Genomic DNA, 16,301 nt, shown 5'->3' on the forward strand with positions numbered 1-16,301 from the left:
AGGTGCCGGTAAATCGAGTTTCCTGTACTTCACCGACACGTGAATCAACCTCACCACTGGGTATCAGACAGAACATTTCCATCGCGCCTTTCACGACCTCCAGATGTCCCAAAGGTGATTTACAGCCAATGAAGCACTTTTTGATGGGTAGTCACCAATGTTCCCTGTAAGCTGCAGGGGCTGCATGGCCACGCAGCACTCCAGGGATCCCGCGCAGCCGGCTTTTCAATGTAAAAACCGCTCATGCGCGGTATTTTGAGTGGCCCGCCCAGCCCCTTAAAGGGGCCGCACAGCGCCAAAAGAAATTAGCGGGGACATTGGGAGTCACTGTTGCAATGTAGGAAACGAGGCAGCCAATTTGCGCACAGCAAGATCCCACAAACAGCAACGTGATAATGACCAGATAATCTGTTTTCATCTCGGTTGTCTGTGATCTTTCAATTTTGATCGCTTCTTGCTCATTAAGGGTTCTCTTTAAATAACAGAATTTTTTTAGGCTAGATTGTCAGAGGAATATTGATTTCTTAGCGAGCTTCACGCTTCCATCATTGGGTTGAACTTCAGCTTCAGCCACCATCCCATTCTCGTCTCCATAGAGTGCGCCTGGGACCGTGTCATTCTCTGCATCACACCGAGAATCAAATACTCTGGGGGAGGCAATGTTCCGACTGTTCGCTGGTGGAAGGGAACCCTGGCACCGCATATCAGGAAAGTGTGGGCACACTGCCCGTGATATTCTGCCGGTTGATTTCCAAGAGCATAAAATCACGGGCCGTGTACCCGTAGGCAGGTTTCCCCATTGCTAACCCTCACTCAGACATTTCAGATATTTGCCCTGGAGGGATCCCGATAGGGTTTTATTTTTTTAGGGTTTCCTTCCCATGTTTTTTTGACTCGGGCATCTATATATTGATCACATGTTGAGTTCTTGAGAAACAAAATCTGACTTGCGGTCATTATTCCCACAGAAGAAACTTTTACTTTGGCCTGCACTTTGCTCACTACAGTTCAGCCCTGCTTCCTCGTCACCGACCTCTGTGTTTGGAGCAACTTCTGCTCCTTTTGTGAAGGTCAAATGATTTTCAACGAGACGCTGCCACTGAATACCATTTAAGCTTAAGCTCTCGGCCAATCTAAGCGCGCCAAACTAAGGCCAAGAATAAGTTAATTCCTGGGCAATCAAAACTCAACAATTTCTTTAGAGATTTTTTTTCTTCTTTCAAAACCGTACAAGTTGTAGATTTTAAAATGTTGATTCCATTGTTTCTGGACGACTAGTTTGTGTGAATTTACGCTGTCCAATTTCCCCAGTTTTCTGGTGGTTTCCTTAACTCTGAGAAATAGGGAGACGGAGTCTCGCTCTTTCACTTTTCTTTTCAAAAGAATTAGCAATGACAATCATCTCTGACCTGAGTTGATCTGGTGCGGCTCGAATCTTTATCTGTCCAGAGGTTTGACTGCCACCTACAGCAGGTAAGGCCATTGACTAACATCTTTAACAAAAGAGCTGGATGAATATCTGATTAGAGTGACAGTTCGGCCTTTTGCTGAGATCAAGTGTAGTGTAGAAAGATGATTGAAACCTGTGCAGAATAAGTGGACTACTCATCTTCCTAGGCTGTGGAACTAGCAGCTAGTCAAAGAGATGAAGGCCAATTCTCCTGGCTCCCCCTCTCTCTTTCCTCATTCATTCTCGGGATTGGGCGTCGCTAGCAAGGCCAGCATTTATTGCCCATTCCTAGATGCCCTCGAAAAGCTGGTGGTGGTGGGCCTTTCCTTGAACCGCTGCAGTCCGTGTGGTGAATCTGTCATCCAAAACTCTGCCGCCCATATCCTAACTCGCACCAAGTCCCGTTCGCCTATCACCCCTGTGCTCGCTGACCTACATTAGCTCCCAGACTGGCAAAGCCTCGATTCTAAAATTCTCATCCTTATTTTAAAATCCCTCCATGGCCTCGCCCCTTCCTAGCTCTGTAACTTCCTCCAGCCCTACAACCTTCCGTGGTCTCTGCGCTCCTCGAAATCTGGGCTCATGAACATCCCCGATTTTAATCGCTGCCCCACTGGTGGCCGTGCCTTCTGTTGCCTAGGCTGTGATCTCTGGAATTCCTCCCTAAACCTCTCCGCCTCTCTACCTCCTTTATGATGCTCCTTAAAGCCTACCTCTTTGACCAAGCTTTTGGTCACCTGTCCTAATATCTCAATATGTGGCTCGGTGTCAAATTTTGTTTGATAACACTCCCATGAAGCATCTTGGGACATTTTACTATGTTAACGGAGCCATATAAATGCAAATTATTGTGGTGCAGGAACTCCCACAGTGCTGTTAAGTGCAGAGTTCAAGGATTTTGACCCAGCGACTATGAAGGAATGGCGATACATATCCAAGTCAGGATGATGTATGACTTGGAGGGGAATATGGAGATGATGGTGTTCCCATGCACCTCCTGCCCTTGTCCATCTAGGTAGTGGAGGTCGTGCATTTTGCAGATGCTGTCGAAGAAGACTTGGTGAGTTGATGCACTGCATCTTGTAGTGGTACACACTGCAGACATGCTGCGCTGGTGGTGGAGGGAGTGAATGTTTAATGTGTTTGATGGGCTGCTGATCAAGTGGCTACAACAGTGACTACACTTCAAAAAGGACTTCATTGGCTGTAAAGCGCTTTGGGACATCCAATGGTCATGAAAGGCGCTATGTAAATGCAAGTTTTTCTTTTTCTTTATTCATCCCGAAGCTCATACATGATATAAATCAGTAGAATATTAAACTGGCCCAGCTATTCTCAGCAGTGCAGTGAGCACGTCGAGAAGTAATTAGCACCATCAGAGCACTGAGCTATGTGTCAGCTGTGGCTCAGTGGGCAGCACTCTCTAGGTGGGAGGGGCTAGGAGTGAGCCAGGTGTGACTGGTTGCCTAATTGCAGCTGGGTGTTGGAGGAAGTTTTGTAAAAAGTTGGTGGAGGGTTTTGGGGTGTTGTTTTCAGGTTTTAGGGCCTTTTTGGCCCACAAAAAACAGCCAGATGGCTGCTGAGGGGTCCGGAGTGCCGGGCCCCTCAGAGGACAATATTCCCAAGGGGAATTTTATTAGGGAAGAAACTGTGGTGGGAAGGGGGGAAAAAAGGCCCAAAGATTTGGGCCGGGACCTCAGGAGGTTTGGCAATGTGAAGATAAGAAGATTCGAGCCTGGGATATAATCCAGGCAGTTCCTGAGGACTGTGGTGAGGGAAGCTGTTTTGCCTGCCGACCAAAACCAAATGTGGGATTTGAGGTGACGGTCAGTGGCCGTGAGGAGGTGGAAAAACTGCTGCTCAGCCTGAAAGTTGGGGGGAAATTTTTGGAGGTGACTCTGCTATATTCAGAAGAGGTGGTGGTTTCATTTTTGAACTTGCCTGTGTACATCGAGGACGAAGTGCTGAGCAAAAAGTTGGAGTCGTGGGACATTAAAATCTGTTCCAAAATAAAGAGGAGGTACTATCCGGGAACACGGGTAGCAGACGGAACCCGGTATGTAAAGGTGCGGTTCCCAGAGGGGGTGAGGTCTTTGCCTTACAGTATGAAGTTCGAGACACTGGAAGGAGTACAGTACTTTCGTGTGCTGCACGATAACCAAGTAAAGGTGTGTTACTATTGTCTGGGACATGACCATCTCGTAAGAAACTGTCCTGATTTGTATTGTTACAATTGTGGTGAGTCGGGACATATCGCGCGGAGCTGCAAGGCGGAGAGCTGTGGGGTGTGTCGTAAAGGCCCCACCCGCTGTGAGTGTGTGGCAGAAGGGAGCGAAATGAGTGATGAGGAGATGGGAGAAGGAGCAGGAGAGGAGCGTGGAATGGCCGGAGGAGCGGTGCAGTCGGAGGACACAGCCGGTAAAATGAAGGGAAAAGGTGCACAGGAAGAGGCAGAGGTTGGCGGAGCGGAGATCGAGATGGAGATGGCGGAAAACACGGCGAGTGCTATGGAGGGGAACAAAGACAGCAGCGGGCAGCGAGGGTCGAGTGCAGACTCGAGCCTTAGTGCAGTTCGGCTCCCCCTGGGGAGTCTGGTGTCTGTGGGGGGAGAGGAGGCAGGAGCGGGGTGTGTGGTGGAAGTGAGTGCTCCGGGGAGAGGCGGGGAGTCGGATATTTTGGTGAGCGGGAGGGGGCAGGGCGGGGAGATGGTGCAAGAGGCAGGAGCCTTAAAGAGACAGCAGAATGGGATCGGCGAGATAGAGACGTCAGAAGGGAACAATTTAGGTGCGCCATTGTCCCATGGAGTGAGGGAGCAAGGTGCAAGGGTCAGAAGTAGAGACGTGGTTGAAGGGGGCGGCACAGTGGGAGAAACTGCGATAGCAGGAAGACTCTCAATGGGAGATGAAGTATCTGACGGGGAGCAGGATTATGTATCTGACGGGGAGCAGGCACAGGGGGTTGCAGAAGAGCTTGAGTGTGAGGAATTAGAGGGGGACAGAGACATGGAAGTCGGGGATGGGGTGGCATCATGTGGAAAGGGAAAGGTTAGTGAGGGGCAGAAGGAGGGAGAAAGGGCAGCTCCTGGGTCCAAACTTAAGGCAAGGAAGAGGCTGAAACAGCAGGGAGGGGTCAAACAGGAGGGGAAAAAGAGCCGGAGGCTGCAGGAAAAAGCAACAGCTGCCCGAAAAGTTGAGAAGGAGCATGAGAGGAGGGAAGAGCCTGAGATTAAATGATGGGGAGATTATTGGGCATACTTCCCTTCTTTGGAGCCATGATTACATTGGTCTCGAACAATGTGAACGGACTGAGGGGTGAGAAGAAATTGCAGCAGTTGTTGCAGGGTTTTAAAGGCACGGACTTGTTGTGTCTGCAAGAAACCTTTTGGGATGAGGATATTCTAGAAAGAGTTCAGAAGGTTTGGAAGGGAGAGGTGTTTGCAAGTTGTGCAAACAATAACCGTAGAGGGGTGGCTGTTTTGGTGAGTCCGTCCATAGAAGAGAACGTTGCCTTGGTGGACAAGGACACTGAGGGGAGATTTTTACGGCTAAGGGTAGAATTGGAGGGATTTAATTGTGATCTTTTAATATCTATGCACCGAACGACCATTGCAAGCGTCGCGAGTTTTTTCGGGGGTTATTCACTGAAGTGGCAGAGGTGGAAAATCCTTGTATAGTGTGGGATTTTAATGTATTTTTATCTTGGATGGACATTTCAGCCCAGATGACCTTTAAGGAGGATAACTCCAGAGGGATGATTATAAAAATGATGGCAAATTTAAATTTGAGAGACTTATGGAGGGACCGGAACCCCATAAAAAGGGAGTTCTCCAGAGCAGGTTGGGTGGGTGATGTTTTAAAACAGAGCAGAATAGATTTTGTTAATGCGGGAAGGGTTAAGTTCGGAGGTGATGGAGATTTATTATAAAAAAGTATTTTTTAGTGATCACTCGGCTTTGGTTCTTAGAATTAGGAACAGCAGAGTTAAGATTCATTCAGGGGTGTGGATTTTAAACAATCAATACCTGTGCTTATAAAGAAGGGATTATAAATATAATAAAGAATGCTCGGAAGGAACTTTTGTTCTTGAAAGAAAGAAGAGTTTGGTGGGACAATTTCAAATGTGAGGTAAAAGTTTTTTCGGTACGTTATGGGAAAAAGAGGGCGGCAGCTAACCGGCATCGAGAAGAGAATATAAACAAAAGGTTTACGGATATCTGTAAAGCAGTTGACGGAGGGGATAAGGGAGCGGAGACTAAGTTCCGGGTGCTAAAGGAAGAGTGGGAATTATTGCAAGCTGAAAAATGCAAGGGGGCCATTCTCCGTGCAAAGGCTAGAGATGCATTGGAAGGCGAAAGATGCACTAGATATTTTCTAGAGCAAGAGAAGCTGCGACAGAGATTATCGTTAATTGAGGAGTTGAAGGTTGGGGAGAAGATCATTCATGAAAGTGAGGAGGTTTTGGAGGGGGCTAGCAGCTTTTATCAAGAGCTATATACAAAAGAAGACATTTCCAATTTGGAGATGGAGAAGGTTACTGCTTTTATTGAAAAGGGTTTAAAGGAGGATGAGAGAAGCATGTGTGATAAAGAAGTAGGATTAGCGGAAATGAAAATAGCAATAAGTGGAATGAAGGGGGGGAAAAGCCCAGGGTCCGATGGACTAAGTGCAGAATTTTATAAGGAATTTTTCGAGATTTTAAGTCCATTGCTCTTAGAAGTTTTTAAGGAAATTAAAATTGAGGGAAGCCTGGCCCCATCTATGAGGAGAGGTATCATAAGCTTAGCTTATATAAAAATAAAGGGGCTAGACGGGATCTGAAGAATTGGAGGCCCATCACACTATTAAATGTGGATTATAAGATCTTGGCGAGGGTTGTGGCAAATCGTTTGAAGGAGGTGTTACCGGAGATAGTTTGGCCCTCTCAGTCCTATGGAGTCATAGGCCGGAACATCGCAGACTCTGTGGTCTCACTCCGAGATGCGATAGAGCTCATGGAAGAGAGTGGGAGGGAGGCTTATGTATTAAAGATAGATCAAGAGAAAGCCTTTGATAGGGTCTCTCATGAGTTTTTATTGAAGGTTTTGGAAGCATTTGGTTTCAAGGAAAATTTCATTCAGTGGATAAGGATTTTTTATTCAAACATATTTAGCTGTGTTAAATGTAATGGTTTTTTATCTAAGTATTTTCCGATACAGAGATCAGTGAGACAGGGTTGTCCCCTTTCCCCTCTGCTGTACACATTGGTAGCAGAACCATTAGGTTACATGATGCGAAAGAAACAAGGTGTAGTTGGGATTGTGGTACCCAGTTCCGGGCTGGTGTCGGTGATACACCAATATGCAGATGACACAACCTTAACATTGAGAAATGGGGAGTCAGTGAGGAAAGCTATGGAGGTAGTGGAGGAATATTGTAGAGCTTCAGGTGCCAGAGTGAATTATAGTAAGTCCCAATGCCTGGTTGCAGGAAGGGGTAGGGGGGAATGGTTGGGGGTATGTCCCTTTAAGGTGGTGGAGGTTTTGGAAGTTCTGGGGGTGCATATGGGGTGCAAGAAAGACAGGGAAGAAGTGGATCGATTAAATTGGGAACCGAAGGTTATGAAAATTAAAAAGATTTTGGGAAGATGGGAAAGAAGGTGGTTGAAAGTGCAAGGAAGAGCGACAGTGGTGTCTGCTCTCCTGCTATCTAAGCTATGGTACTTATTGACGGTGGAGGATATTCCTGAGTGGGCAGAAAAGTCCATCCGAGAGGCTTGTGTGAGGTTTTTATGGGAAGGGAAACCAGCTTTGGTGGCTTACAATACCATCATTGGACGGAGAAATCAGGGAGGACTCAATTTCACAGATATTGATTTGGAGAAAAAATCCTTTAGAATCAAATGGGTGAAGAGATTTCTTCAGAAGTCAAATTCAAGTTTTTGGAAGAGTTGTTTTGAGCATTTTTTAAAACGAAGTGGGATAGGAGGGCAGGGGATATTGTATATGGAATACAATAATATGTTTTTGAAATCGATTAAGCTTCTCCCTAGGTTTTATAAGGGGGTTGTAGAGACTTGGGCTCAATTTTTTAAAAGTGTGCAGTTTACGCCCAAGGGGGCTGAGGAATTTTTAGAACAGCCCTTATTTTTGAATAGGTGGGTCAACATTGAAGGAGAGGTTTTATTTAATCAAGCTTTTATAAAAGCTGGGATTATATCGGTGAAAGATGTATTATACGAGGTGATTCCAGGTTGGTTGCCGGAAGCGATAGTGAGGGACATGGTGTGGGAGGAGGATCAGGAGGTAGAAGGAAAAGCAATAGGAATCATGTATGAGAAGATTGTGAGGGCAATGCCACAGGATTGGATGGAAGAAATAAATGCGGAAATCTCCAAAGGAAGTAAAATGCGTCCTGCTTTTCCAAGCTTTGTACTGGAGAAAGGGGGAGAGTTGGTCCAATTTGACAACTGTAATACTCGAGATTTCTATGAGGTATTCAGAGAATGGAGATTCAAGACACCTGCTGGTCAGGAGTTTTGGCAGAGTATATACCTACAGCTGGACTTCAACAGGATTTGGAAGGGAGTGTGGGCGAATTTTAAATGCCCAGAATGGATTGAACTGGATTTCAAATTGGCTCATAACTGGATTTTTACCATGACGGTCTTGTGCAAGATTGGACGAGTGGAGGCGGCAACTTGCCCAATGTGTGGGACACAGGATGAGACTGTGTCCCATTTACTGGTGTTATGTCCGCAGTTAAATGACTTTAAGTACTATGTTCGACAGTTGTGTGGAGCTTTTTTGCTGGGTGGGGACCGAACAGCGAGAATGGGAATCCCGTGGGACTCAATTTTGAGATGGGGATTGCAGGAGAGTCTGCCAGAGTCTAGCGGAGCGGCAATTAATTTAATGTTCAGTTTGGCTAGATTCGTGATTGTGCAAAGAAGGAATGCTCTGTTTTAAGGGGAGGAGAATCAATCTAAAAGAGTATTTTAAATATAAGCTGAAAGACCATTATAAGGCTCTGTGGATATTTTATTCAGAAAGGAATTTAAGGACAGTATTTTACAACCAATTTTTAAAGTACAATCGATTAATATATGTTACAGGTGACAAATTAAACTTCAGGTTTTGATGTTAAAATGTGGTGGCGGAATGGCTGTGCAGGGCGGTGGAATTGATTTGTATCATACAATGTAATGATCACGATGTTGTAAATGTTCTTAATGTTCAATAAAGTATTATAAAAAAAAGAAAAAAAAAGTGGGCAGCACACTCGCCTCAGACTCAGAAGGTTGTGGGTTCAAGACCCACTCCAGAGACTTGAGCACATAAATCTAGGCTGACATTCCTGTGCAGTGCTATGGGGACACTACGCTGTCGGAGGTGCCGTTTTTCGGATAAGACATTAAACTGAGGCTCCGTCGCCCTCCCAGGTAGACGTAAAAGATCCAATGGCGCTATTTTGAAGAAGAGCAGGGAAGTTATCCCCGGTGACCTGGCCAACATTTATCCCTCAATCAACATCACAAAAAACAGATTATCTGGTCATTATGACATTGATGTTTGTGGGAGCTTGCTGTGCGCAAAATTGGCTGCCGTGTTTCCCACATTACAACAGTGACTACACTTCAAAAAGTACTTAATTGGCTGTAAAGCGCTTTGAGATGTTTGGTGGTCGTGAAAAGCACTATATAAATGCAAGTCTTTCTTTCAAGCGGACATTGCACAGTTAAAAACCAAGCTCCTCATTACAGAACTATGAAACCACTGGACAAATTCCCAAGTTGCTGTGGTAATTAATTATTCAATTTCTAAGTGTGATCCATTATACACTTCACTGCAATGTACGCTGAAAAATATACCGCAACTAATGGACTCCAACTGTGACCCTTGAATTTGTGACCTTGAATATTGCCTGGGCGAACATTAACATGCAGACTCTTCAACACATCTTACCAGCGACACTAACCCGTTTGTTTCAAAATAAATGGAAAAAGGCCTCCATTAAGATAGCAAAGAAAGGAATTTCGTACTAAGTGATTACATGCTAACAGCTGATATTTATCCCTTGACCAATATCACCAAAACAGAGTAACTGATCATTTATCTAATCCAATGAATGTGGGATCTTGCTGTGCACCAATTGTCCGAGGACCTGAAAAGCGCCACAGGTTCCTTCAGTATCCGCTCTCTTTTTATAGTTGACTTATTTTTACCAAGTGTAACCAGAAGTGCAGGTAGGTATCTGGTTCTTGGCCTCGGCCACTGTTGCACGAAATTCGTTGCTTTGAGATATGAGGGCGCGGCATGCTGAGGTTGGTCTCTCTCCAAGTTCTACTTCTGGCCTTCGCTCATCGCCTCCTAAGATGAGCATAACTGAGACCAGGAACTCAGTGGTATTTTTTTTAATGCCTTCATGGGATGTGGGCGTCGCTGGCAAGGCCAGCATTTATTGCCCATCCCTAATTGCCCTCGAGAAGGTGGTGGTGAGCCGCCTTCTTGAACCGCTGCAGTCCGTGTGTTGAAGGTGCTCCCACAGTGCTGTTAGGGAGGGAGTTCCAGGATTTTGACCCAGCGACGATGAAGGAATGGCGATATACTTCCAAGTCAGGAAGGTGTGTGTGACTTGGAGGGGAACTTGGAGGTGGTGGTGTTCCCATGCGCCTGCTGCCCTTGTCCTTCTAGGTGGAAGAGGTCGTGGGTTTGGGAGGTGCTGCCGAGGAAGCCTTGGCGAGTTGCTGCAGTGCATCTTGTAGATGGTACACACTGCAGCCACGGTACGCCGGTGGTGGAGGGAGTGAATGTTTAAGGTGGTGGATGGGGTGCCAATCAAGCGGGCTGCTTGATGGGAGTATGGGGGGGGGGACTGTGGAGCTAGATCTTCCACCAGTTTCTCTCTTTATTGCTCCACAGGTGTCAGCTGTGGCTCAGTGATACCACTCTCGCCCTTGAGTCAGAAGGTCATGGTTTTCAAGTTCAACTTCAGAGGCTTGAGCACATACTTCAGGCTGACACTGCCAGTGCATTACTGAGGGAGTGCTGCACTGTCAGAGGTGCCGTCTTTCGGATGAGGCGTTAAATCGAGGCCCCGTCTCTCTCAGGTGGATGTAAAAGATCCCATGGCGCCATTCCAAGAAGAGCAGGGGGAATTCTCCCCGGTGTCCTGGCCAACTTTTATCCCTCAACCAACATCACCAAAACACATGATCTGGACATTTTTCTCATTGCTGTTTGTGGGACCTTGCTGTGCACAAATTGGTTGCCGTGTTTCCTACAGCAGCACGGTGGCATAGTGGTTAGCACTGTTGCCTCACAGCACCAGGGACCCGGGTTCGAATCCGGCCTCGGGTGACTGTGCAAACTCCACACAGACATTCTCCCTGTGTTTGCGTGGGTTTTTCCGGGTGCTCCGGTTTCCTCCCACAGTCCAAAGATGTGCGGGTTAGGTTGATTGGCTGTGATAAATTGACCCTTAGTGTTAGGGGGATTAAATATGTGGGGTTACGGGGATAGGGTGGGATATGTGTTGGTGTAGGGGTTACAGGGATCGGGTGGGATATGTGTCGGTGCAGGCTTGATGGGCCGAAATGGCCTCTATCTGCACTGTGGGGTTTCTGTGATTCTGTGATTACAACAGTGACTACACTTCAAAAGTACTTCATTATAGGGCGCCTGAGGTTGTGAAAGGCGCTATCTAAATGCAAGTCTTTCTTTCATTCTTTAGAGGGTGATTTTACGACTTACTTGCACTTCCTAAACACCATCCGCCACCGTGCATGTAAATCACCGCTCGCCTCAGCCCCGGGTGCCGGCTGCTCGGCTCGTAGACACGAACTGGGACCTTGTTAAAAGTGGTGTCCATCACAGTGACATTTTCATCGGATGCGGGGCCCACCATCTCTGCCACAGTGAGGACCATCATCATCTCCATGTAATGTTTCAGCCCAAGGAGTTCAGTCAGCTCTGCCTAGATTTAAACAAAGAGAAGCGGATATCCAGGTTAACCCGACCATTAGAACAAGTGCATTAACCTCCTCCAGCCCTACAACCCTCCGAGATCTCGGCGATCCTCCAATTCTGGCCTCTTGTGCATCCCCGATTTCCTTCACCCTATCATTATCGGGAATGGTAGCATAGTGGTTATGTTACTTGAACTAATAATCCAGCAGCCTGAACTAATAATCCAGAGACATGAGTTCAAATGCCCAACGTGGCACCTGGGGAATTTAAATTCAATTAATTAAATAAATATGGAATAAAAAAGCTAGCATCAGTAATGGTGACTATTTAACTACCAGATTGTCATAGAAAACCCATCTGGTTCACGAATGTCCTTTAGGGAAGGAAATCTAGCATCCTCACCTGGTCTGGCCGCTGTATGACTCAAGACCCAGGAATGTGGTTGACTCGTAACTGCCCTCTTGAAACAGCCTAACAAGCCTTTCAGTTGTACCTAAAACCACTATGACAAAATCACTTTGGGAGTACCTTCACCACACGGACTGCAGCAGTTCAAGAAGGTGGCTCACCATCACCTCCTTAAGGGCAATGAGGGATGGGCAATAAATGCTGGCCTTGCCAGCGACGTCCACTTCCTGTGAATGAATTTAAAAAATCATTGGCAGCCGTGCCTTCAGCCGTCTAGACCCTAAGCTCTGTAATTCCCTTCCTGAACCTATTTCCCCGCCTTTAAAATCGCTCCTTAAAACTAAGCTTTTGGTCACCCGTTTATCTCTTTATGTGGCTCGGTGCCAAATTGTGTTTGGCTAAAATTCCTGTGAATCGCCTCGGGACATTTTACGATGTCAATGGCGCTGTATAAATGCAAGTTGTTGTCGCTGTTGACATGACATTTTGGGAACAGCTGAGACCATTGACCAGAAGATCGAGAAACATTGTGGCTTGTTTTTCATCCCGCCTAATTTTCTTTTCCATCGTGGTGTAAAACTGGCCGCCGATTCATTATCGCCCAAGACCCATGTCACCCCTGCTGTCCTTTTCACCACAGAATCATAGAACTAAAGAACGTTGCTGCACACAAACCAACCACTCGCTCCATCAAGTCTGGGCTGGTGTTTTTCTCCAATTGAGCCACCTAATCTAACTCTGCTGCCCATGCTTGCTCTCCCAAGCTCCCACAATGGGGTAAGAGTGGAGGGGGCGGGGGGTGGGACTAATTGGACAATTGAAAATTACTATTGAATCTGCTTCCACCACCCTTTCAGGCAGTGCATTCCAGATCATAACAGCTCATTGCGCAAAAAATATATATATATTTTCATCTCCTCTCTGGTTGTTTTGCCAATTATCTTAAATCTGTGTCCTCTGGTTCCCGACCCAACCGCCAGTGGAAACAGTTTCTCCTTACTTACTCTATTAATTGGTGATAAGCCGCTCAAGTGGAGTGGTTGAGACGAATAGTATAGATGCATTTAAAGGGAAGCTAGATAAGTAAATGAGGGAGAAAGGAATGGAAGGATATGCTGATAGGGTGAGATGAAGTAAAGTGGGAGGAGGCTCGTGTGGAGCATAAACACCGGCACAGACCAGCCTGTTCCTGTTCCCGTGCTGTGTAATTAATATGTTTGTTCTTCCCTTTCTGCTCTAGTGTTAAATGTTATTATAAAATGCCACTTAAAACCAGATTATAGGCAGATTTCAGATCAAGATAGCCAAGTCTCAAAACATACAATTTTCTACTGTAACGTTACCACTGTTCCTGGCGCATTAGCCGACACCGACGTCAACCTCCACACAAGCATTTGGAGTGAGATCCTTCCAACTCAAGTAACACAATGGCCCAGAAATTCGGGTCGGGGGCTTCCCGCGGGTGCAAGCCTCTGACCTGCACTTACCTAGCGCGCCGGCCGTCGAGCTGTGGGCCCGCATGGGATTCCAATCCTGGGCCTGCTCCAACTGCCGGCGCGCAGTGCTTGCGTATCCCAGGGGCGCAGTTAGTTCGAAGCATCCCCTGGGATCACGTGGGCCATAGAGAGCCAATGGTAGCAGGGAATGCTTCATTCATAAAATTGACAGGAAGAGCTGTCAAAACTATAAATACTATAAGCCCCAAAACATCACTAAAACTTCAAAAAAAAAATTTTAAATCATATTTTTTAAAATAACTATAAATTACATAAAATAACTATTTTAAACAATAATTCACATTTTTGAAAAAATTTATTACATTTTCTAACGGGGCTAAAAGTATTTAAAAATAATAAACCTGTGGAAAAAATGTTTTCATCTTAATTAATTCACCACTTACCTTGTTAAAAGCAGGCCTTGCGACTGCTTTTTACATGTGTAACTCCTGGAGACTTACCCTCCCGGGAAAACCTGCAAAAAAAACGTAAGTTCCATGCGCACGTGCTGCCTCTCTGGCGCACGTGTTCGACCTCTGAACCCCTTCCTTTAAGGGAACGGAAGTTCCAGCTTCCCGCGCATGCGCAGTGCATGCATGAAACCGGCACTTCCATTGGGCCTACGGGTGAGTAGCCCGTGCGTACTCATCCGTGGAGACCTGAATTTCTGGGCCAATGTCCTGTGGCACAGCCCTAACCCAACAGGCAATAACACAGCAGGAATGCACATCTCCACCGTCCAGCACCTTCACTACTTGGAATCGGGCCCCGATATCCCAGTCACTCGGTAAAGCTCACTCGCCACCACAATGTACTGTGCACACTTTTTAATGTGATATATGGAGGTAGTGTGAGCAAAAAAAACAAAACGGCAATTAAAAAGAAAAGACTTCACCGCACGGGTGGTAATGTTGTGAAGCAGCTCGCCCGTGCATAATAGAACCTTCTCGATCTTCGTTTCCTTGATTACAATCCCATTACATTTCCACTCAATGAACTTGGTATGGTCCTAAACATCGCTTCAGGAGACAACCCAAAGGAAATGGTGTTTTGATTTCTTTTTGGGTTCAATAAAGACTCATTTCTGAAAGAGAATGTTGTTTAATCTAAAGTCTTGTTTAAGACTTTCTACAGCTTTTTACAGAACACACTATGCTGTGATGCATCTAGAATGAAACTGAAAGTAAAACTCCTCTGGACTGCTTGTCTCTCACATGACCTCTGCTGGTCAGGCACAAGTAATCAAAAACACAGACAAATATGCTGTAAGGCATAAGTAATCAAACACAGACAAATATCATCACTATTTGCTGATATCATTACATCTCCCTTTCTTAAAACAAAAGTATTTTACTTTTAACTAACAACATTTAATGAACTTACATTATCATTATCATGATCAAGGTTTTTTACCCTTGCTTTGTGTGTTCACATGAAATATGTCAATACACTAGAACTTGAAGAAAGAATAAGATAACATTACTTCCTTCTTTAACAATAGTCCTTAAATTTGCTCAATGAGTCTCTCAGGAGGCTTCACGTGTCTTGAGGATTTTCTGATTGATTGTCCTTGAACCTGAGTTGTTGCCTCAGATGATTGGTTCTCAGCTGTGTGATCAGGTTGTTCACCAGTATCAGTCTCTTGACCTGCTGTGGCTGGTCCCATGAGAAGATCTCGACGATTTCTTCTCAGAACAGCACCCTCATCTGTCTGAATGGTGTATGATCTTGGTTGAACTTCACTCAGGACAGTTCCCTTCTGAGTCCATGTGTTTGTTTTGTCTTTCAACCTTACTTGGTCACTAGTGTGGAGTTCAGGTAGGTTTTGTGTTCCTCTGTCATAGTAGTACTTTTGCTTTTCTTTCTGTTGCTCTTTGAACTTCCTCACTTTCTCCCCCTCTTTTGTTTTCAGGAGGTTCTCCGGGATGGGTAGGTTTGACCTTAGCCGACGTCCCATCAGGAGTTGGGCTGGTGACATACCACACTCGAGCGGCGTTGTGCGGTATACAAGCATGCTTTGGTAGAAGTCAGTTCCACTGTCTTTTGCCTTGTACATCAGTCTTTTCACTGTCTGGACCGATTTTTCCACTAGTCCATTGGACTGTGGATAGTGAGGACTTGACGTTGTGTGGACAAAGTCCCACTCTTTGGCAAAGTGTCGGAAATTTGCATTGTTAAACTGGGGTCCGTTGTCTGTGAAGACCTCGCTTGCCACGCCATGTCTAGAGAATATGGCTTTCATACTTCTTATCACAGCTTCTGCAGTGGTGGTGTACAGTCTACAAACCTCTGGATACAGGGAGTAATAGTCTGTGACGACAAGATAGTCCTTCCCTTGACATACGAATAGGTCAGCGCCTACCTTCTGGTAAGGTCTGTCTGGTGCTGGGTGTGGCTTTAGTGGTTCTACCGGATTGCTTGCTCGATATTTCAGGCATATTGTGCAGTTTGTCACCTCATTTGTCACATCTTGGTTGATTCGTGGCCAGTACATCACCTCTCGTGCTCTTTTCTTACACTTTTCGATTCCCAGATGTCCTCCATGGATCTTTTTTAGCATCTCTCTTCTCAGACTCTTTGGGATAACTATTTTACTTCCTTTGTAGATGATGTCTTCGACCACTGATAGTTCCGCCCTGCAGTTCCAGTACTCTGCTATATCAGGTGAGCAGTCTTGCTTCATGTTGGGCCATCCATCCAAGATGCTTTTTCTCAGTCATCTCATTGTTTCATCTTTGTTTGTCTCAGTCTTTATGAGCTCCATTTTTGCATCTGCTATGGGCAGTGCACTTGTGATCATGTCCACGTAGGCGTTCACTTTTTCCTCCATTGTGGTGTTTGCGGGCTCACTTGGGTCAACAGCTCTGGACAACGTGTCTGCTGTATACATCAGCTTACCCGGTGTGTACGCAACATTCAGGGTATAGCGTTGCAGCCTGATCATCATTCTTTGTATTCTAAGCGGACAGCTATTCAGTGGCTTTTGGAACAATGCAATCAAGGG

General features: G+C 45.8%; 1 protein-coding gene across 1 annotated transcript in view; it reads right to left on the bottom strand.

The window, feature by feature from the left end:
- Nucleotides 1-16,301, bottom strand: part of aadac (arylacetamide deacetylase) — a 98,154-nt gene that overhangs the window by 30,938 nt on the left and 50,915 nt on the right. Inside the window, exon 2 of the mRNA XM_085989790.1 lies at nt 11,178-11,400. Within this exon, the coding sequence (XP_085845916.1) occupies nt 11,178-11,400 (223 nt within the window). The remainder of the gene's footprint in view (nt 1-11,177; nt 11,401-16,301) is intronic.

Source organism: Somniosus microcephalus, chromosome 6 (genome assembly GCF_052327205.1).
Source record: "Somniosus microcephalus isolate GS21.2 chromosome 6, FLI_Smic_1.0, whole genome shotgun sequence".
Taxonomy (NCBI): Eukaryota; Metazoa; Chordata; class Chondrichthyes; order Squaliformes; family Somniosidae; genus Somniosus; species Somniosus microcephalus.